Below are 24,668 nucleotides of genomic sequence, written 5' to 3' on the forward strand. Positions count from 1 at the left end.
TGATAATTTTAATACAATGTGTCTTGGAGAAGGCCTTTTTGGGTTGAGATAATTGGGTGTTCTGTTGATTTCTTGAATTCCAAGCTCCAGCTCATTCCTTAGATTTGGGATATTCTCGTTAACTGTTTATCTGAAAATACTTTCTAATATCTGCTCCTTTTCCTCCCCTTCGAGAATGCCCATTATTCTTATGTTTCCTCCCTGATAGTATCAGATAGTTCTTGTATTTCTCTTTCATTCTTTTTTGTTCTTCGGTTTCTCTCTTCTTTTTTCTGTGATTTATTTCTAGATTTCTGTCTTCAGTACCACTGATGCTTTCCTCCATTTGGTTGACTCTATTTCCTAAGCTTGCTATTTCATTTTTCATCTCTTTCAGTGTGTTCTTCATCTCCAGAAGTTCTATTCCGTTATTTTGCGGCCTTCAATCTCCTTGCTAAAGAGCTCATTCTGCTCGTCTAGTTCTTTTTTCAATTCCTGAAATTGTTGATATGAATTGTTTTGGATTTCATGGAGTTTTTTCGGAAGTACCATCCCGAATTCTCTGTCATTTAAGTTGCATGTTTCTGTGTCTGTTAGCTGATTTTTTGGAGATTTTTCTTTTTTTCTGAGCTGCCTTGTCTCCTTGGTTTTTCGTGGTATTTAATGGACTATTTCTCTGCCTGGATATTAATGGAAGTGTATTCTGCTTTTTTTTTTCCCCCAGAAAGAAATTTTATTATATAAAGATCTCTTTTTAGCCTGAAGGCATTTTTCTTTTGGGTCCAGTAGGTGGCATCTAAGCCTCTTGGATCTCTGCTTTATATAATGTCTTAATAATGCCATTTTTTCCTTATAGATATTCAGTCATGCTCTCTACCCTCAGTCTCAGTCCCTGTCAGTGTTAGTGACTGTTTGGGTAGCATTTGTTCAGATTCCCTTTGGGCTCCATGGTGTTCAGTCTTGGAGGATATGCGGGGAGGGCTCTCTGTGTTGGTGGATGAGGGCTGCAGCTCAGCCTTGCATTTTGCAGCCACTCCTGTTAAAAGTCAACTGTTGCTTCTTAGCTGTCCCTACTTGTATGCTGTCCCCACTTCTCTGCTTTCTTCCCTGATCTCTGGGCACTGTTGCTGCGTGGAGCTCACAGCTCTCTCAGGCAGGGCTATTCAGGGAACCCACCCCACCTTCTCCCTTCCCCCTCGTCCTGTAGGGAGCTCCGGCTACAAGAAGCATCTTCTCCTTTTCTCCCAGTCTACCGCCTGTCTCCTGGGGTACTGACCTGTGGTAGCTCTTATGCGAAGACCGCATGCTCAGACATGCTGGTGTGCAGGTTGGGTGTTTTCTGTTGAGTTTTAGATGCTCAGCTTATTGTTGTCTCAAGGGGAGAGTTCTGGGGTCGTCTCTCAGTCCGCCATGTTTTTGTCGTCACTCCTATTGTGTTGTTTATTTTTTTATTTTATTTTTTATTTTTATTTTTTAATTATTTTTTATGATGACATTGGTTAATGAAATCCAATAAGTTTCAGCTGTACACTTTAACAGTAAGGCACATATATGTTTACACTCTGTGTTCACCTGCCACAGTTAGATTTCTTTCTGTCTCCACATATTTGACCCCCTTTACCCTGTCTACCTCCCCCACTCCTATTGTGTTTTTTTAAAAATTATTTTACCTTTTCTTATAGGTATGTAATTGTATGTCGTGATTTTAATTTGCATTTCCATAAAGATGACTGATGTGGAACATCTTTTCATGTACTTATTAGCCATTTTTATATCCTCTTAGGGACAAATCTGTTACAGCGTTTTAAAATAAAGTATTCTTGAGCTCTTTTATCTGTTGTAGAAGCTTGAATCATATATAGTTGACCTTTGAATCCTGTGGGAGTTCAGTGCACCAACGCCACACAGTTAAATCCTTATATAACTTTCAACTCCCCAAAAAAGGTAACTACTAATAGCCTGCTGTTAAGTGGAAGCCTTACTGATAATGTAAACAGTCGATTAACACATATTTTGTACATTATATGAATTATATACAGTATTGTTTTAATAAAGTAAGCTAGAGAAAAGAAAATGTTACTAAGAAAATCATTAGGAAGAGAAAATTTATGTAAAACCTTTGCATATAAGTGGACCTGTGCAGTTCAAACCCATGTTGTTCAAAGGTCAACTGTACTTTAAGCTATAGAGTGTGTTTTATATGTGTTGCTGATGTTGCTTTTAAATGGTAGCTATAACAGACTTGTACTTCATTTGGAAGAGAATGAAATGTGTGTATATATACACACACACACACACACACATGCCTATAAACATATGCACACACACATGCACATGTGTGAAAGCATGGCCTTTAAGAAAAGGATGAATAGATGGAGTTAGTTTAATGGCAGAGTGGCTAAGGTATGCCTTAATAAATGTTTTAAAGTATGGAAGATACTATATTGTGTGTGTTAAACACGTTTTAATTCTAGCAGAATCCTCAACTATACCAAGGTGTAAGGCTAGAGAAATTACAATTATGCCATAGGAAGAGTATATTCTATTTGATATTTAAAATCTGTAGAGTCTGGGAGAGCTTACAAAGGGACAGTTTGTGTAAAAGTGTAAAAGCATATGTTTAAATAATTATTTAAAGAATAAGTACATTTTTATATTTTGTTTGCTGTGTTTTTAAAAATTATTTATGTAAGGTAATTTTATTAACCAAATAACCCTAGTCTAATTTGTCAGACTTTATTTAAGCCTTTGACTTGCTCAGTTTCCCAAATTTGTAAATATCATAGTAGCATATGATTTGTCCCATAACATTTCATATTTCATGACCAGTAGGAACAACATTGAAATGTGGAAGCTGAGCTGTCTGCTTCGCTTACTCACTAGCCAATTAACCCCTTTCCCAACATTAGCCAAAAAGTGCCTCTGATTCAAACTCATCATACATATACATACATATATATATATATACACATACACATACACACACGTACATACATGCATACATACATACATACATATATACATATATATCATGGTTTTGAAGGGTTACTCTTGAGTAGCTAAACCTGTCTGGATTATATCCAAAAATGTTAGAGAGTATGTCTGTCTGCTGTCTGTCTATATTCTATCTTCTCATGACTCAGTAATTTTCAGAAAATAGAATATAAATATAATATTTGTTTATGGTGAAGCAGATGGATAGACACATTAGGGTAAACTTTAAGATAATGAGCATTTCTAATGTTGTCTTGTGTGACTAGGAAGTAATTTTCAATAGTCTCAACTTGATACTGCTGTTTTAAAACTTTTTATTTAGAGATTTATAGATTCACAGGAACTTGCAAAGATAGTATAGAGACATCCTGTGTACCCTTCACCTGATTTTCCCTAATGGTTACATATTGCACACCTATAATATCAAAACCAAGAAATTGACACTATATCAATGTATATGTATGTCTTTTTATTACATATGTAGAGATTCCTACAATCACCACTACAATCAGGCTACATTCCATCACTACAAAGATTGTTCTCTTACTACCCTGTTTTAGTCACATCCATTCTTACCACCAACCTTACTACTATCCTTAACTCCTGGCAATAACTAATTTGTTCTCCATCTTCATAATTTTGTAATATCAACACTGTTATATATATAAATGATATCATCATATGTGATCTTTTGAGATTTTTTTTAAGTCAGCATAATGCCCTTCAGCTCCATCCAAGTTGTTATGTATATCAATAATTCATTCCTTTTTATTACAGAGTAGTATTCCATGGTAGGGTTGTACCAGTTCGTTTAATACAAATTGTACATGTATTGCAGGGCATTTTGGTTATTTCCATATTTGGCTATTACACCTAAAGCTACTATGAATATTATGTACATATTTTGTGTGAATCTAAGGTTTCATTTCTCTAGGATAAATGCCCAAGAGTACAATTGCTAGGTTGCATAGTAAGTGACTAGCTTTTTTAAGAAACTGCCAAACTGTTTTCCGGAGTAGCTGCACCATTTTACATACATCATAGCCTTAGTTTGCATTTCCCTGATGTCTGGTTATATTAAATTTTCTTCTAATGTGTTTATGTGCCATGTATATATCATCATCTTTGTGAAATGTTTCTTCATGTCTTTTGCCCATTTTCCAATTGGATTGCTTGCTTTTTTACTGTTGAGTTTTGAAAATTCTTTATGTAATTTCGGTATGAGTCATTTGTCAGATACATGGTTTGCAAATATTTTCTGCCTGTGTATGGTTTGACTTTTCATCTGTTTGTCTTTCACAGAGCAAAAGATTTTAATGGCGATGAAGTCTAGTTTGTGAAACTTTTTTGTCCATTTATTTTTTAGCACAATTTTGGTGTCAAGTCTAAGAACTCTGACCAAAGCCCTAAGTCCTGAAGATTTCTTCTGAATTGTCTTCTAAAAATTTTATAGTTTTATATTTTATATTTAACTCTGAGGTACAGTTTGAGTTAATTTTTGTATAACATGGGATTTAGCTTGAGTTCAGTTTTTTCTTTTTCTTCTTTTTTTTTTTTTTTTGGCCTGTGGATATTCAATTGCTCTAGCACCATTTGTTGAAAAGGTCACTTTGCACCACCAAATTGCTTTTGTGCTTTCGCGAAAAATCACTTGTCTGTGCTTATGGGGGACAATTTTGGGGTTTGCTGTTCTATTTCATTGATCCATATGTCTATCCATCCTTCTGCCATTACCATATAGTCTTGATTATTGTAGCTGTATAGTAAGGCTTTGTATTAGGTTGAGTAATATCTCCCATTTTATTCTACTTTTTCCAAATTGTTTTAGCTAGTCTGGTATCTTTTCCTCTATACATAAATATTAGAATACTCTTGTCTATGTCTTCAAAAATCTTGCAAGAATTTTAATGGAAATTTCATTAAACCTGTTATCAGTTAGGGGAGAACTGATATCTTTACTATATTAAGTCTCCTGTGAACACTATATCTCTCTCTGTAGATCTTTGATTTCTTTCATCACTGTTTTATAGTTTTTCAGCACATAAGCCTTATATACATTTTGTTAGATTTATACCTAAGTGTTTCACTTATTTTAATTTTTTTTTTTATTTTTCTGTTACAGTTAGCATAAAATATATTTACTTCAGGTGTACAACATAGTGATCAGACAGTTATATAACTTACGAAGTGATCACCCTGATATATCTAGTACCCATCTGACACTATACGTAGTTATTGCAATGTTGACTATATTCCTTATGCTATACTTTACATCCCCATGACTATTTTGTAACTACCAATTGGTACTTCTTAATCCCTTCCCCTTTTTACTCATCCCTCCAACCCCCTTCCTACCTGGCAACCATCAAAATGTTCTCTATCTATGAATTTGTTTTGTTTTGTTTGTTATGTTTTTTAGATTCCACATGTAAGCGAAATCTTATGGCATTTGTTTTTTTCCGTCTGACTTATTCTACTCAGCACAATACCTTCTAGGTCCATCTATGTTGTTGCAGATGGCAAGATTTTGTGTGTGTGTGTGTGTGTGTGTGTGTGTGTGTGTGTGTGTTTTATGGCTGACCAATATTTCATCGTATATATGTATCACCTCTTCTTTATCCATTCATGGACCTCCAGGATGCCACCATATATTGAATATTATAAATAATGCTGCAATGAACATATGGATTCACATGTCCCTTTGAAGTAGTGATTTTGGTTTCTTTAGATAAATACTCAGAAATTGGACTACTGGGTCCTTCTTTGTCTCCTTTGTCTCTTGTTATAGCCTCTGTTTCAAAGTCACTTTTGTCTGGTATAAGTATTGCTACCCCAGCTTTTTTATTTGTTTCTGTTTTCATGAAAGATATTTTCCCATCCCTTTACTTTCAGTCTATGTGTGTCTTCTGATCTGAAATGAGTCTGGTAGGCCGCATGTGTAAGGGTCTTGTTTTCTTATCCATTTAGCCACCCTGTCTTTTGATTGGAGCATTTAATACATTTACATTTAAAGTAATCGTTGATAGATATGTAGTTATTGCCACTTTAGTATTTATATTTTTGGTCTTTTTTTCTTCTTCTTCTTAAAGCTGTTCCTCCAACATTTTCTTTAATACTGGCTTGGTAGTGATGAACTCTTAAGCTTCTTCCTATCTGAGAAGCTCTTTATCTGTCCTTTGATTTTAAATGATAGCTTTGTTGGATAGAGTAACCTTGGTTGTAGGTTCTTGATTTTCATCACTTTGGATATTTCATGCCAATCCTTCTGGCTTGCAAAGTTTCTCTTGATAAATCAGTCAACAGTCTTATGGGAGTTCCCTTGTAGGTAACTGTTTTTCCCTTGCTTCTTTTAAGAATCTCTCTTTGATTTTAACCTTTGTCATTTTAACTATGATGTGTCTTGGTGTTGGCCTCTTTGGGTTCATCTTGTTTGGGAGTCTGTGGGCTTCCTAGGCTTGGATGTCTATTTTCTTCGCCAGGTCAGGGAATTTTTCAGTAATTATTCCTTCAAATACATTTTCAGCCCTTTACTCTCTCTCCTCTCTTTCTGATACTCCTATGATGTGAATGTTGTTACACTTGATGTTTTTGCAGAGGTCCCTTAAAACAGCAGTCCACAACCTTTTTGGCACCAGGGACTGTTGCTCCTATGAGAATTGAACATCTGATGATCTGAGGTGGAGCTGAGGCGGTGATGCTAGCGCTAGGAAGCGGCTGCAAATACAGTTGAAGCTTTGCTTTCTCGCCCATTGCTGTGTGGCCCAGTTCCTAACAGGCCACAGACAGTGTACCAGTCCACGGCCCGGGGGTTGGGGACCCCTGCCTTAAAATATTCTCAATTTTTAAATTTTTTCTTGTTGCTGTTCTGATTAGATGTTTTCTGCTACCTTACCTTCTAAATCACTTATTCAAGCCTCTGCTTCATCTAATCTACTGTTGATTCCTCCTAAGGTATTCTTCACTTCTGTTAACTATATTCTTCATTTCTGACTGGTTCTATTTTATGTTTTCTATCCATTTTTGTTTTCTCTGTTAAAGTCCTCACTGAGTTCATCTGTTCTTCCCCTAAGTTCATTGAGCATCCTTATAACTAGTGTTTTGAAAACTACATCTGGTAGACTGCTTGTGTTCATTTTGTTTAGTTGTTTTTCTGGAACTTTGTTCTATTCTTTCATGTGGGACATATTTCTTTGTCTCTCCAGTTTGTCTGCCTATCTGTGTTTGTTTCTTTGTATTAGATAGGGCTGCTCTGTCTCCCAGTCTTAGTAGAGTGGCCTTATATAGTAGGTGTCCTGTGAGGCCCAGTGGTGCAGTCTTCCTGGTCACCTGAGCCAGGTGCTCCAGATGTGTCCCTTGAATGGGTTGTGTGTGTTCTCCTATTGTAGTTGAGCCTCAATTGCTGTTTGCACACCAATGGGAGGAATTGACTTTCATACTGATTGGTTATGAGGATTGTCTGGTGAATACAGTGGAGGAGTTATTGTACAGGGCAGGATTCACTTAAATAGGGTTCTGGTCCCTGCCCAGTCTGCCCTTTGTGTGTGTCGTCCTCGGATGTGGCCTCTCATGTTCCAGAAGTGGCTACCACTCTGGGCTTGGAAGTGCCTTGAGATGCCAAGCCACAAACTGTGACTGAATGCTGCTAATGCCAGGCTTGGGGCTGCTTAACAAGTCGTACAGGGCACTCTGAGGCCAAATGCCACTTGTTCGGGTTTTGTGAACCTTTGAGAAGATTTCGGAGTCTGCAGCATGAGCCAAGACAGGCCATTTTTATGGAAAAGCCACTGGAATATGCTTGGTTAGACCTGCAAGTTGGGTGGGGCAGGATCTCAGGAAATTTCTAGGGTGGAGTGACCAGTGTTCCCAGGTTGATGGAGATTCATGTATGGCGGCTGCCTGCATGTGCAGGTTGAGTGGGGGAGGACTCAACAAAGAAACAGTAGATTCTTAAGGCACTTCTGTCTGGGAGAAAGCTGCCTCTCCAGCCCTTGCCCTGAAGCCAGACAATCTATTTTCTCTCCCTATGTCCATGGTGCCTTTGAAGTTGCTGCCCCAGCACTGGAGCTCAGTGCAAGTGAGTTCTTCTTCAAGTAATTCCATGTGTGGGCCCTTTAGAAAAACACCTGAGATTCCAGCAGCCCTTATCTCACTCAGCCACAGTCTCTTCTAGTTTTCACAGCCATAAGTTGTGGGACTTCTCTTCCTAGCACTGGAACTCTTGGCTAGGGAGCCTGGTATGGGCTGGGACCCCTCACTCTTCCAGGGGGACCTCTGCAGCTGAAAAACCCCTCCCAGTTTTTAACTGCCACATGCAGGTGTGAGACCCACCCATTCAGCACCTCTGCCCCTCTGCTTGTCCTGCCAGTTTCGAGGTAACCCTTTATGATTTTAGTTGTAGGACTTCTGTTCATTTAGACTTCAGGTGACTCCCAATTATGGTTGTTCTATAGTTTAGCTGTAATTTTGATGTGGTTGTGAGAGGAGGCAAGCACAGGGTTTACCTACTCCACCATCTTGACCAGAAAATCAATACTATTTCATTTTTTAAGTGTTTGTAAATAATACTGTATTTTTAATTTTTGTTTTCACATGTTCATTGCTAGTATATAGAAATCTAATAGATTTTTGTGTTGCTATTTTACCTGTGATCTTGATGAACTCACTTATTTGTTCTGGGAATTTGTCCTTGAGACTTTCTACTTAGACCATTATGTTATTTGCAAGTAAGGATAGTTTTATTTCTTTCTATCTGATCTGTATGCTGTTTATTTACTTTTCTAACCTTATTGCACTGAGTAGAACTTCAGTAATACGTTGAATAGAAGTGATGAGTGCGGACATCCTTGCCTTCTTGATGTTAAGAGAAGAACATTCATTGTTGATTAACTATGATAGCTGCAGATTTTTTGTAGATACTCTTTCAAATTGAGGAAGTTCCCCCTCAATTCCTCTTTATTCCTGGTTTGCTGAGAATTTTTATTGTGAATGAGTATTTAATTCTTTCAGATGCCTTTTCTGTCTCATTTAATATCATTTTTTTTTCTTTAGCGTGTTATGGTATATTACATAGATTAATATTCAAATATTAAAGAAGCCTTGCATTCCTGGAATAAACCCCACTTGATCATGGTGTATAATTCTTTTTATATAATACTGGTTTTTATTTGCTAATGTTTTGTTGGAGGATATTTATGAGATGCTGGTTTGTATATAGTTGTTTTTGTACTGTCTTTGTCCAATATTGGTATGAAGATAGTATTTTTCTCATAAACTGAGTCGAGAAGTGTTCTTTTTTATTTTCTGAAAGAGATGTATAGGATTTGTGTTAATTATTCTTAAATTTTGGTAGAATTTGCCAGTGAAACTTTCTGGCCTTGGAGATTTCTTTTTGGGGAGTTTTTAAATCACTAGTATTCAATTTCCTTAGTAGTTATAGAGCTACTCAAATTATCTATTTCATATTGAATGAGTTGTGGTAGTTTGTGCTTTTTAAGGAATTGTTTCATTTCACCTAAAATTCAAATTTATGCATAGATTGTTCATTGCATTGCCTTATTATCCTTTTGATGTTTGCAGTGTCTGTAGTGATAGCTTGTTTCATTCATGGTATTGGTAATTTGTATATTCTCGTGTTTTTTAGTCTTGCTAGAGGTTTGTCAGTTTTATTGATCTTTCAAAGAACCAGCTTATTGTTTTGTTGATTTTCTCTATTTTTTTCCTTTCTATTTTTCAGTTTCATCTTGCTTTGACTTTATTTCGCTCATATTTTTTCTTTTTTGAGGTGGACCCTTAGATTACTAATTTAAGACTTTTCCTCTTTTCTAATACAAGCATTTGGTACTGTGTTATAAATTTGAATTATAACATTTAAATTTATGTCATAAATTTAATTCGTATTATAAATTTCCGTCTTAGCACTGCTTTAGCTGTGTTAGACAAATTTTGATATATTTTCATTTCCATTCAATTCAGTGTACTTTTTTCCTTTGCGACTTCCGCTTTGACTCATAGCTAGAAGTATGTTGTTTAATTTCCAAGCATTTGGAGATTTCTAGTATTCAGGTATTGATTTCTAGTTTGATTCAGTTCTATTCAGAGAATATACTCTGTGTGATATCAGTTATTTTAAATTTGTTGTGCTTTGTTTTATGGCTCAAGATATGGTATATCTTGATATATCATAGATGTGCCCTTGAAATTAATGTATTTTCCTGTGATTGGGTGGAGTGTTATATAAATATTGATCAGAGTCTGTTCTTTTTTGGGGTTGTTGTGTTCTTTATTCTTGCTAGTTTTCTGTCTAGTTGGTTATTTTTGAGAGAAGAAGGTTGAAGCCTCCAACTATAATAGTGAGTTTGTGTGTTTTTCCTTTCAGTTTTTGCTTCCCATATTGTCAGCTCTGTTGTTTCAGATGTACACATTTAGGATTGTAATATCTCTCCCTATCTTTCATAAATTTTCTTTGCTCTGAAACCTACTTTATCTGATACCAATAATAGCCACTCTTGCTTTACTTTGATTGATATTTACATGAATATCTTTTTTCATCCTTTTACTTTCAACCTACCTATTTTGTTAAATTCAAAGTGAGTATCTTGTTCACAGTATATAGTTGGGTCATGTTCTTTTTTTATTATGGTGACATTGGTTAACAAGATCCAATAAGTTTCAAGTGTACAATTCAACAGTATATTACATTGCGTGTTCACCGCCCATAGTTAGATTTCTTTTTGTCACCACATGTTTGATCCCTTTTACCCTCATCTACTCGCCCCCTACTCAGGAACCACTAGTCTATTGTCCATGCCCATGAGTCTCTGTTTGTTGCTTTTAGGTTTATATCCCACATATAAGTGATATCATGCGGTTTTCAACTTTTTCTGTCTGGCTTATTTTGGGGTTATGTTTTGTTTTTTAACTTTGTTCATCTTCTTTTAAAAGGTGTGTATATAGTATTTGCATTTTTTATTGAGGTATAATTGACATATATTAGTTTCAGATGTACAACCATTTACATTTAATATAGGGCTTGAGGCTGCCATTTTATTTTTGTTCAATCTGTTATCTTTTATTCTATTTTCTTTTGTTTCTGATTTATTTTCCACCCTTCCTGTGGGTTACGTTTACCTTTTTTGGAATTCTATTTTGATTCATCTATAGTGTTTTTTAATGTATCTTTGTATAACTTATAGTGGTTGCTCTAAGTATTACATTATGTATATATGGCATCATAGTCTACTGGTGTCATCGCTGTATCATTTTGATTGAAATATGGGAACCTTATCCCTTTATGTCCCTTTGTCTCTCTCGTTTGTAATATAATTATCTTAAGTGTTTTTCTACATAGATTACCACATCAGACAGTGTAATAATTTTTTCTTCCACTATCAAACATAATTTTGAAAACTTGAAGGAAACTATTCACTCATATTTTGTTCTTTTTATTGTTTCTTCTTTCCTAATGTTTCACTATTCCTTCTTTTATCATTGCCTTTCTTCTTTGAGAACTTCTTTATTCATTCTTTTGGAGCAGGTCTGCTGGCAGGATTCTTTGAGTACCTTCATCTGAGAATTTCTTGATGACTTCATTGTTGAAGAATTCTGGGTTGGCAGCTCTTTCAGCACTTGAAAAACATCGTGCCACTTCCTTCTCGTCTTCATGATTTCTTATGAAAGACCTGCTGTTTTTATGAGTTTGGCTTTTTTAGATTCCACACGTTAGTGATATCATATAGTACTTATCTTTTTCTGTTGAATTTATCTCACTTAGCATAATTTGTTCAAGGTCCATCCCTGTGACAAGATGTCCTTCTTTCTCAGCTTAATAAATACTACATTGTATATATACATCATATTTTCCTTATCCATTCATCCATTGAGGAGTACTCAGGTTGTTTCCATATCATGGCTATTGTGAATAATGTTGTAGTAAACATGGGAATGCATATATCTCTTTGACATCCTGTTTTCATTTCTTCTGTGTATATACCCAGAAGTGCAATTGCTGGATTATATGGAAGATCTACTTTTAATTTTTTTGAGGAACCTCCATATTGTTTTCCATAGTGGCTGAAGTAATTAGTGAATGTAGACAGCAATATTTTATTATAATCATTAAACATACTAAGAGACCAGAACTTAATTATTCTAACCACTATAAAGCAATGATAATTATATAATGTGGTAGAGGTGTTAATTGTCATTACAATGGCAATCATACTACAATATATAAATGTATCAAATTAACATGTTGTACGCCTTATTTTATACAATGTTTTATCTCAAATATATATATTTTTTTTTTAAACTGCTGTTTTTTTAATTGTTCTTTTCCCCTATCAGAAAGGTTCTGTTTCTCACTTCTTTCAAGATTTTTTTCTTTATCTTAGTTTTTAGAAGTTTGTCTAGTATGTGTGTTGGTATGGATTTCTTTGACTTTACTCTGTTTGTGCTTTATTTATCTTGAATCTGTAGGTTTGTGTTTCTTGCTAAATTTTGGTAATTTTCAGCCATTACATTTTGAATATTTTTATAACCCCTTCTTTTTTCATCTCCTTGAGGACTCTGATGACAAGAATATTAGATCTTTTATTATAGTGTCCTGTAGGTCCCTGAGTCTCTGTTTTTGTTTTGTTTTGTTTTTATTTGGTTTCTGTCTGTTGTTTAGATTGGGTCATTTCTATTGTTTTGTTTTCAAAGTTCATTGAATCTTTTGTTTTCTGTATTCTACTGTGGAGCCCATCTATTGAGTTTTTTGTTATTGTATTTTTCAGTTTTAAAATTTCCATTTGGTTCTTCTTTATAACTTCTATTTCTTTGCCAAAACTATTTTTTTATTTCTCTCAAGTGTGTTAATAATTGCTTATCTAAACATTTTTATAATGACTGTTTTTTAAATCTGTGACAGTTTTAACATCTATGTCATCTCAATGTTTGTGTTTGCTGATTGTCTTTTCTCATTGAAGTTGAGATTTTCCTGGTTCTTGTTATGACAAGGATCTATTTATGTATTTATTTTTAAATTTTTAATTAAGTTTATTGGGGTAACATTGGTTAATACAATTATATAATTTTCAGATGTACATTATCATTTGACATCTGTATATTCTATTCTGCGTTTACCACCCAGAGTCCAGTTTCCTTCAGCTACCATATATTTGATCCCATTTACCCACTTCAACCTCCCCCAAATCCCCTACGTTTGACCCTCTTTACTCCGTCTACCTCTTCCCTCCTCTCCCATGCCCTACGCTCTGGTAACCACTAGTCCATCGTCCATGTCCATGAGTCTCTGTTTGTCCTGTTCATTTGTTGCTTTTAGGTTTATACCCCACATATAAGTGATATGTGATTTTCAACTTTTTCAGTTTGGTTATTTTGCTTAGCATGATTATCTCGAGGTCCATCCATGTTGTCTTAAATGGCAGTATTTCATCTCTTCTAATGGCTGAGGAATATTCCATTGCATATATGTACCACAGCTTCGTTAGCCAATCATCTATCATAGGATACTTCAGTTGCTTCCATGTCCTGGCCACCATGAATAATGCTGCTATGAACATCAGTGTAGAAATATCTTTTCGGATATGGGTTTTCAAGCCTTTGAGGTAAATACCCAGTAGAGGGATTGCTGGGTCATATGGTAGATAAATTCTTAGTATTTTTGAGGAACTTCCATACTGTTTTCCGTAGTGGCTGTACCAAACTGCAGTCCCACCAGCAGTGTATGAGGGTTTCTTTTTCTTCACATTCTCTCCAGCATTTGTTATTACTTGTCCTGTTGATTATAGCTATTCTAACAGGTGTGAGATGGTATCTTATTAGGGTTTTGTTGTTGTTATTAAGTTGTATGAGTTCTTTGTATATTTTGGATATTAGGCCTTTATCGGAGGTGTTGCTTTAAGTCCAAGGTCCTTCAGTTTAGTTCCTATGTTTTCTTCTATGCATTTTATTTTTCAGGTCTTATATTCGGGTCCTTAATCCATTTTGAGTTAATTTTGGTGTGTGATGATAGGCAACAATCTAGTTTCATTCTTTTGCAGGTGGCTTTCCAATTTTCATAGCACTGTTTATTGAAGAGACTTTCCTTTCTCCATTGTATGTTTTTGGCTTCTTTGTCCAAAATTATTTGCCCATATAAATATGGGTTTACTTCTGGACTCTCGATTCTGTTCCACTGGTCTGTGTGTCTGTTTTGCTGCCAATATCACGACATTTTGATTACTGTCACTTTGTAGTATAATTTGAAGTCAGGCAGAGTGATGCCTCCAGCCTTGTTCTTTTTTCTCAGGATGGCTTTGGCAAGGGGTCTGACAAAAATCTATTTAAATTGGGTGTTTGGTTATTATGTCATGAGAATGGGATCTTATTTAAATCTTCTGTTATAGCATATTCTGATACATATTCTGACGGGACATGAAGTTCCCAAACCTCATTACTGTCCATCGAGATTGGAAGTTCAGTGTACCCAGTAGGCTTCTGCCGATACTATCCTGGCTGGGAGGGTTAGGATTGCCTATTTACAACCCACTCTCATTGTCCTCTACTGACACTATAGGGGGTGACTTACTGCTGTTTGGGTGGTGGTATAATTCCTGACTCTCCACTAGGCTTTCTTTGATACTACCTCAGTAGGGAATGATAGGGTTTTTCTTACATCCGCTGGGTAGGGGTAGATGTTCTGGTTCCCTACATGGTCTTGACACTGCTGTGTCAGGGGGAAAACCTTGTTAACTCAGCCTTTTCTGACACCATCCTGGCATTGCCTTTTTATAACAAGCTGAAGGTAGAAGTCTGGGCTTCCGACTCAGCCTTTAGTGACAAGGGTGGAAGTGCACTGCATTTTTTCTGTACTGTTTGACTGGAGTTGAGCAGTTAGTATTTTAAAGTTTTCTGCCTTGCTAGATTGCCCCTTTTTGGTCGTTTGTCTAGAGAGCGCAGGCTTTTCTTGGAAATTTTTTTGACAGCACCCACTGGTGTTTCCAGGTTGCTGGGTTCTTCAGCACTCGGTCTGGGATATATAAGACAAATAGAAAGCCCATGGAACTCACTGCCATGTTGTTTCTTAGGTCCCAAGGTCCCTAGCCAGTCTGCCTCCTCCTCCTCAGCTTTCAGAAAGTTCTTAGATTTGTTTTATATATAATATTTAGGAGTTTTATCTGTACTTATTGTGAGGAATAGGAACGAGTATATCTACTCCATCTTTCCAGAAATGGAAGTCTAAAGATTAAACTTTTTAGAGAATTATTGTATCTGTCTTTTGGCAAGTATGTATGTGCATCTAGATGTGAGATTGCTGAGTAAAAGATATGTCTATATTTGGTTTTAGCTTATACTACCAGAACATTTTTCCAGAATGATTGTACCAGTTTGCACTCACACCAGTAGTGTGTTTCAGTTGTTCTCTTTCTTCATTATCACTTGATGGGTTTTTCTTTTAAGTCATTGCGATAGATATGTAGTGGTAAGGCTTCATAGTCTTAACCTGTATTTCTCTGAGAATGAATTCCAGGTGGTTTGTAGATTTAAATGTGGAAGCTTCAACAATAAAGATTTTAGAAGGAAACAGCAAAGTGTATTTTCCTAATCTTGCTGTAAGAAAATTGTCATAAACAAGACACACAAAGTACTAACCATAAAAGGAAAGGTTGATAAGTTGAGCTTCATTAAGATTAAGAACTATATTCATCAAAGGCATTTCACATTAAGAATGAAAAAACAAACCACAAAGTAGAAGCTATTTTCAAATACATAAATCCAAAAACTCTTATCTAGAATTTACAAAGAATTTTTAAAAATCAGTTGGATAAACCAGACAAACCCATAGAACGATGGACAAAAAACTTGAAAAGGGCAAAAGACAATATCCAAATGGCCAGCAAACATACAAAAAGGTGCTCATGTTTATTAATCATCAGATAAATGCAAATTAAGAATGTTTTTGACAAAAGTACAAAAGTATTTCAGTGGAGGAAGGATAACATTTTCAACAAATGGGATTGAAACAATTGGATATTCATAAGCTGAAAATGAACCCTTGACCCTAAACCTCATCTTTTGACAAAAATCAAGTCAAAATTATCATAAATCTAAATTGAAAACATTATACTTGTTTAAGAAAACACAGAAGAAAATCCTCAGGAACCTAGATAAGGCACAGAGTTCTTAAATGACACCAAAGGCATTTAATCCATTAAAGAAAACTATCAATACATGCACAATCAAAATTAAAAACTTTTGTCTGTGAGAGACCTTGTAAGAAGAGGAAAAGACAAGCCATAGACTTGGAAAAAAATACTTGGAAATAGCTTATCTAACAAAGGGCTCATAAAGAATTCTCTAAATGTAACAATAAGAAAACAAACAATATTCAGTTAGAAAAGGCCAAGAACTTAAACTGACACTTCACTCAAGAGGATCTATGCATGGCAAATAAGCACATGAAAAGACGTTCAACATCTCTAGCCAATAGGGAAATATAAATTAGTCACAGCCAGATAGCACTTCATATCTCTCAGTATGGTTAAAATAATAAATAGTGACACTATCAAATGCTGGCGAGGATGCAGAGAAACTGGATCTTTCTTGCAATGCTGGTAAAATGGCACAGCCACTCTTCCTGAAAAAACAATTTGGTAGTTTAAAAAAAATAAACATATGCCTACCATACAACCCTGCCATCACGTTCTTGAAAATTTATGCCAGGAAAATGAAAACTTATTTTCACATAGAAACCCATTCACAGATGTTCATAGCAGCTTTATTTGTAACAGCCTAAAACTGAAGACACCCCAGATGTCCTTTAATGCGTGAATGGATAAACAAATTGTGGTATATGCATATAATGGAACACTGCTCAGCAATAAGAAGGAATGAACTATTGATATTGATCTAAGAACAACTTGGGTGGATCTCAAGGGTATTATGCTGAGTGAAAAATGCCAATCTCCAAAGGTTATGTACTTTATGATTCCATAAGGCATTCTTGATGTGACAGAATTATAGTGATAGAGAACAGATTAGTGATTGCCAGATATTTAGGGTTCAGGGGAAGATATAAATATAAATACTAAGGGATAACACAAAGAAAGGTTTTTTGTGGTGATGAAACAGTTCTGTATCCTACTTGTAAAAGTTACACGGTTCAACATACATGATAAAATTTTACAGAGCTGTGCATCAAACAAAATAGTCCATATAGAAACTGGTGAAATCCAAATCAACTGTGTGCCTAAATACATAGTATTATGCCAGTGTCAATATCCTGGTTTTGATAATATACTTTAGTTACATAAGTTATTACCATTGGGGAAAGTGGATGAAGGGTACATGGAAACTCTCTGAACTACTGCTGTACATTCTTGCAACCCTTAAACTATTTTTAAAGGTTATAATTTAAAAAAGGCAATACCATGAGTTGTCAAGGATCTGGAACAGCTAAAACACTCATATACTGCTGGCTGGAATGTAAATTGGAATAGCCACTTTGGAGAACTCTTTGTGCAGCTTTAGCAGTACAATACATATACCCTATAACCCAGCAATTCTACTTTTAGATATATACCTAACAAAATACTTACGTGTTTTTACCAGCAGATATATATATACAAGAAGGTTTATAGCAGCACTATTCAAATAGTGGTTCATATTTTAATTGTTTTGAGTGTATACTTGAATACTGATGTTTAGTATTAAAGCATCTAAAAATATCATGGTTAATTTATCTCAGTATAGACTACATATTCCAGACTGAATAATATTAAAGGTTAAATAGTTGTAAAATAATTCTTAATACCAGTTCTGTCACTTGACCGTTTCTTTGTTTATTTTTCTTTTGGAGGCAAATTAAACAACTTTGCTTCCCACTTGTATGCTTTTAAAAACCAAAACATGTCGTTGGCCACATCTATACCTTATAAATAAATACCTCTATTATTGTAAATTAGACTGCATTACAATTGTTTTTTATTAAATTTATTGGAGTGACATTGGTTAATAAAATTATATGAGTTTCAAGTGTACAAATCAATAATACATCATATGTATATTGCATTGTGTGTTCACCACCCAGAGTTAAATTTCTTTCTCTCACCATATATTTGACCCCCATTGCCCTTACCTGTCCTCCAACCCCCCATTCCCTCTGATAACCACTAATATACTGTCCTTGTCCATGAGTCTCTGCTTGGTTGTCTTGTTTGTTGCTTTCAGTTTTATATCCCATATATGAGAGAAATCTTATGGTTCTCAACTTTTTCTGTCTGACTTATTTTGCTTAGCATGATTATCTTAAGATCCATCCATGTTGTCGCAAATGGCAAAATTTCATCTTTTCATCTTCCCAGTCTATCTTAGTATTTGGGATGCATAACAGTTTTTATAAGCATGACTTTTAAACCCATTCAGCTCTTCGTTAATGGTAGATACCAAAGAGTTTTAAAGTTCTCTACAAGGTTTTCTGGTTTTTTGTGTGTGTTTTAACTTACATAGTTTACACCATTCTATATGCTTGATCTTTTTGCTGGTGTGGAATAGATGTAAATAGCTGGAGTAATTTTGTGACAGCATTTACCCATAACTCTTAAATATTCCACTAATTAAAAAGAGCACAGTTTGTTTTCTGTGATAAATATGTATTATTAGAGAAGCATAAAGAAGAAAAAAATTATTGTAATCCCAGTGACCAGAAATAACCACTGTTATCATTGTAGGTATGTATGTTTTGTTTTTCAATGCATTTGCAGTTATACTTAATAGGGTTCTATATCCTTTTTTTCCACATAAATTGTAGAATTTTAATGGTAGTGTAACCTGTTGAATAGCTAGGATATAATTTAGTTCTCTGTGTTATACATATTTTTTGTTTTCAACCTTATGTTCTTATAAGGCTTGGTGTATAAAGGCATTTTGTGGAGGTGGTTGAGAACTTATTATATTCTAGTTTTCTAAGTTACCAACGGTAAACAAATTATATAGTTATCCAATGGAATATTATGCAGCTACCAAGGATGATGTTTATCATGAAATTTGAGGTAATGCCCAAAATATAAACTGTATATACAGATACTATCTTGTCTCTGTAAAGCCAAAAATATATATGCTTAGGAAAAAGAAACCTATAGGAAATGTACCATGATTTGAATAGAGATTGTTTCTGGGAAGTAGAACTGAGTAATTTTTTTTTTCTTTAAACTTGTTTACATTTTCAGAAAGTTATGTATACTCTTTTAAAAATTTTTCTTTATATCAAAATAATATATTTTCATATTAAAAAAAACACATTGTATTATAAGCCTTAAAATTAAAACCAATCCCTTTACCAACCCCTTCCTACCCATGATTTCTACTCTGTTAGGTAATCGATATCAACTCTTGGCAGTTGTTCTGGTATTTACTTACATACATCCTTTCTACAGTCTAAGGTGTGAATTTACCCACATGTATACACACACTTTTACTTATTCATTTTCTCAATATGTATTTTTCATAATATTTGCCTAAATCAGTTTGGAGTATTTGCTTTATTGTGACTATGTAAATATTCACACTTATTCCATTATTGAAATACTATGATTACTTTTCCTTTTTTGTATACCTGTTTGATTTTGTTTTTACCACTTGCTTAGTTTTCTATGAACCTATCACTCATTCCCAAATTCTCCTACAGAAGTATGAATTCTTGTGCTCTGACAGCAGATTATTTCAGTTTCATTTTTTTTTTTTCCTTGAACACATCCTTCCTGGAGCCCTCTGTCTTCTTGATCCTCTTTTAGCTACCTCAGTACCTTGCATCTATCTAACTTCTCATCTATCATTACGCTAATCGTAATTGCATATCAGTCACCCCTACTACACTCAGCTCCTTGGGCACTGTCATTTTGATATACTTAGTTCTCATAATAGTACTAAACACAATATGGACTTCGAGTTATTGATTAAATTTCTACATTTACTCAGAAATCTGTAAAATACTGTGAATACTTGTAAACGTGATTTTCATATTTATCTTTATTCCCAAATCAGATGATCTCATTTTCCAGCAATAAGATTCTTCCTGGGCAGATAAATCTTCAACCTGACTCTTTAGACATGTCTTTTCTTCTTCAATAAGTGAGAAATGAATTCTCTGCACTCCTAATTGTTCAAAAAACTGCCTTAAGATTTAAAAGTCATAATTAAAATATCTGTGAAACAATCATTACTAAAGCATTTGTTCTATATTTTCATTTTCAGAGGACGATTGTTTATCATTTCCACCAAAGCAGGATCTCTTGGCATTAATCTGGTAGCTGCTAATCGAGTGATTATATTCGATGCTTCTTGGAATCCATCTTATGACATCCAGAGTATATTCAGAGTTTATCGCTTTGGACAAACTAAACCTGTGTATGTATATAGGTTCTTAGCTCAGGTAGGTTTATAATTTATAGTCTCATTCTTTTTTTCATATCGAAAGGTTGGGTGAAACTGATAACGTTTTTCGAGTGCAGAGCATATATGCATTAGAGGGGCAAACAAAGTTGAAAACATCATTCCTACATGTAAAGCAGTGGAAATCAATTTTGGCCTCTCATGATTTTTCTCTTTTGTATTTTGTCCATATCTGTGATGTCAGCTTTCTCAGATTGAGATGGATTTGCATGGGTGAACAGATTTAGCATTTTCTTGCTAGTTCAGGAAAGTAAAACATTTATAGTTCTTTTACTTAGCATACATAGAAAAGTCAGTAACTAAATCTAATTTGCTTATAGACATGAAGGTCAAATGATCATTGTTTTTAGTAGCCACCAGATAGCCTCTTAATTTCAAGAGTGTGGATCAATATGAAGAAAAAGTTAACTTTTTATAGTAACGAATATATATTATTTTCTGGGTAAGAATATTAAAGTCATTACCTTTAAATATAAATTCAGGTATTAAAAACAGATACTGAAATTTAAGAAAAATAAATGAAATGAAATTGGTGGATGCAGTTCAAGGTAATAACAGGTTTATAGAATCAAGTTTTTCTTTTAAATGGTACATCTGCTTTGGGAGTGGTTGCTATCCTCTTCATCTCCCTACAAATCTGGGCTTCTCAACCAAAGACTGGTTTTTATTGGTAGATCCTGGTTCATTTGATCCTCATTAGTACATGATATAATTGGTAAACTACACCATAAATTCTTTCTTATTATTTAAATTAAGAGCCCCTTTACATTCTAATTTAGAATGCCAAATATGTAATAGGGCGTTTTAGTTATATTTTCTGTCTTGAAATTATAGAAGGTAAGGCTCGATATAAAGATTGTTTATAGTGATTGCTGAGAGCTTATCATATTCCATTGAAAAGGAATTAAGCTGCTCTCTTGCATTCTTATTTCAGTAACCCCCTAAAATCTTATTTTATGTACTCCTTTATTTCTACTTACCTTGGTTATCTAACTGCTGTCCTACTTCCACCACGTTCAGAAATATATAAAGCAACACACATATCATATTAGTAAGAGAATTATTTTTGTCGAGATAAACTATGCTGAACAGATAAAATTTCTCATGAATTAAGTAGCATTACCAATAAAATTTGCTTTATGGCAGTATATTACTATGAAGTTTTGCCATTTTGTATTACCCAATAACTATATTTCTTCTTGATTAAGTTTCATGTTTACAATATTTATTTGTATATTGTTCCTTCTTTTTACAAAGGGAACCATGGAAGATAAAATTTATGATCGGCAAGTAACTAAGCAGTCACTGTCTTTTAGAGTTGTTGATCAGCAGCAGGTCGAGCGTCATTTTACCATGAACGAGCTTACTGAACTTTATACCTTTGAGCCAGACTTATTAGATGACCCTAATTCAGAAAAAAAGAAGAAAAGGGATACTCCTATGTTGCCAAAGGTAAACATCTTTAGATTATTAGCTTAAAAAAGCCAAGATGGACCAAGGAAATTTTACTACTACTATAAAAATTAGTCATCTGACTAAAGCTATATTTTAGAATTTTCAAAGAGAATAAAATTATATTTAATGAAAGGGTGCTTGGTCAATTTTCCATATAACACCACAAAAAGATAGTATAATCTGAAATACATATTTTATGCAAAATAAAAAGTTCGATCTTGCAGAAAAAGGTTTCTAAGTTGAAACCTTAAAGGAAATAGGATGGTTCTCTTTTAATAACCTCCAGTAGAGGGCATCCATAATTTTAATAATTGTATATGAAAGTTAATGTTCTCTTCCTTAACATTTCTTGCTGTCATATAGCAATTAAGAATCAGCAAATAAAAGTGTTTCTTACTTGATATATTTCACTGTCATAAAGCAGGTAAGATATGGAAAAGGACCTTAGAAGTAATCTAGTGAATCCCTCTTGTTTTATAGATGAAGAAACTTAAGGTCAGAGACGTTCAGTGACTTGTCCACAATTTTCAGCTAATAAGTGGCAGGGCCAGGACGAGTATCTATATCTGGCTTCCGGTCCATCGTTCTTGGATAAGAAAACATTTTTAATATTAATATAGAAATTTAATATAATGGTAAATATTTTGACCTTTTTGAACATAAGAGAAAACTATATGTTCTCTGATCTAAATAAGGAGTTTATTTAAACCTATTCTAGTTATCTAAAAAGCCGTCTGGGGGGAATTGTTGGGGGTACTTTTCCTGTTACCTTGGTTTCAAATTCAAGCACTTAATATTCCATATATCTATCTCTTAAGAGATTTGGGAAAGCATCTGTCAGATTGTGGTATCGCTCTACCAAAGCCACTTTAGTCATTTGTAAAAAAACCTCAAAAGTATGTTCTCGATATGGTTGGACACATTTAATTAAAGTAAAAGGTAACAATAATAATTACTAATTCTAATATAAATTATTTATTTCTCCAGTTAATTTTTAACATAAATGTCAAAGTAACATGAATGTTAAGCATTTAGAATTTTTTAATGTCCTTTGTCTACATAAGCAAATATTTGGTTTTCTAATCTTATTGAACTTTTCTTCCATTTAAAGTTCACTGGTAGAACATTTAGAAAAGAGTTTTTATGACAACCTCTATCAAATCCCTTTGATAATGGTTTAGGGCCACATGGGGGTTTAAATCTACCATTTTAATATTTTATTTAAAATATTTAAAAAATCATTTTAGTTTCAGTGTTATGAAATATTAAACTGGTAGCAATTTGGTTTTCTTTCTTAATTATATTATTACATAATGTGAGTAGGATTCTTGAATAGTCTTCAGAAAATTTTCTGTAGGCAAACAAATTTGTTTATATACCTTTAAAACCACACAAGCACAAATGGAATTGTATCATACATACTCTTACGCAACTTGCTCTTTTCATCTAGGTGTTTCTTGAACACCTTTCCGTATTGATACATATCCCTTTTTTTAACTCATATCTCCAACATCTTTCCTATTAGTTACTTAATTTTGTATGGCAAGAAGTATTCTTTTAAGGACTTGCACATATGTTTATAATTTTAAGGATAGTGAAGTCCCTTTTCAATTTGAGAATGATTTTATATCTAATTAGCATATTTCCTAAAATTATACTTTAAACTTCAACTTTTATGAGAAATAGCCCATAATTAGTAATATTTCTGATAGGAAGCAAACATTCTGATTTGAAAAGGGGTAATTGCTTTGAAATTATTCATTATATGGTAAATTTCTGACTGTATGAAATCTGTTTAATTTGATAAATATTTATTGATTGTTTGCTGACATTGAGGTGTACTGTGAGGGTGTATGAAGAACAAAACATTGTCTATGCTTTAGAGAAGATAAAATTAGCAGGAAAGAAATGCTATTTGTTATAGGATATCTAGAAAAAAGCCATCTGTTTTATAACTTGGCACTCCGAGTCATCAAAGATGACATGCTTTCATTTACAGACTTTACTTACTGTATTTTGATTCTGGTGCTATTACCCTTTGTCCAAGAACAAAAAGGAAAAGGAATAGTGAGTGTTACAGTAGCACAAAGTGCCTCCCTCAACCCTCCCACAACTCTTTCCAAAAGGAAATTAATAGTTAACTCATAGATTTCTTGCTGGGTTTCATACTCTGCTAAACAATTTATTCAGATTACCTTCCTTAAGCCAGCAGCAACTGCTAAGCCAGTGGTGCTGTTTTCATTTTCGAGGTGAAGAAATTAAGGCTTGGAGAGGTTATGTAACTTACCTAAGTTTACACACCTACGTAGTAGTGAAGCTGGCCTTCAAACCAAATCTGCCCAACTTGAAAGCATGTACTCTTAATCATTACACTTTGTTGCCTCCCAAATGGAGATTAGAAAGTTAATTCCAAGTATAAGAAACAAGACAAAGGACCTGGGATTCCTAGAATTGAGTGGCATTTAGAATGCTTTATTTTATTTTAAATAAAGCTGGATTTTAAAATATAGAATCATTTCACAGACAATGCTATTGTGTGATATAACTATTAAGGTTGTATAATATAACCAGTTTAGCTCAACTTGTGAAGTTGTAAATTCCTCAGATATTTAGAAAGCTAGAAAGTTTACAAAGGTCTTTCTCATGCATATTTATTATCTGAAGAAACTGAGGCTTAGAAAGTTTGTGATTACCCAAGAGTGCATGGCCAATATGTGTTAGAGCTGGAACTTAACCCAGTAGTTTTCAAATCATATTCGAAGGAGCCCCCAGGAGATCTGCAGAGGTCCTGCAGGGCTACCATGTGACTA

At 34.2% G+C, this 24,668-nt stretch overlaps 1 protein-coding gene across 6 annotated transcripts in view; it reads left to right on the top strand.

The window, feature by feature from the left end:
* The window catches only part of ATRX (ATRX, chromatin remodeler), a 261,938-nt gene that overhangs the window by 213,381 nt on the left and 23,889 nt on the right, over positions 1-24,668 (top strand). For all 6 annotated transcript variants that reach the window (XM_015588100.2, XM_015588104.2, XM_015588103.2 and 3 more), the window contains 2 exons: positions 20,206-20,383; positions 21,661-21,855. In XM_015588100.2, coding sequence (XP_015443586.1) covers positions 20,206-20,383; positions 21,661-21,855 — 373 coding nt within the window. The remainder of the gene's footprint in view (positions 1-20,205; positions 20,384-21,660; positions 21,856-24,668) is intronic.

This window comes from Pteropus alecto, unplaced genomic scaffold (assembly GCF_000325575.1).
Source record: "Pteropus alecto unplaced genomic scaffold, ASM32557v1 scaffold374, whole genome shotgun sequence".
NCBI lineage: Eukaryota > Metazoa > Chordata > Mammalia > Chiroptera > Pteropodidae > Pteropus > Pteropus alecto.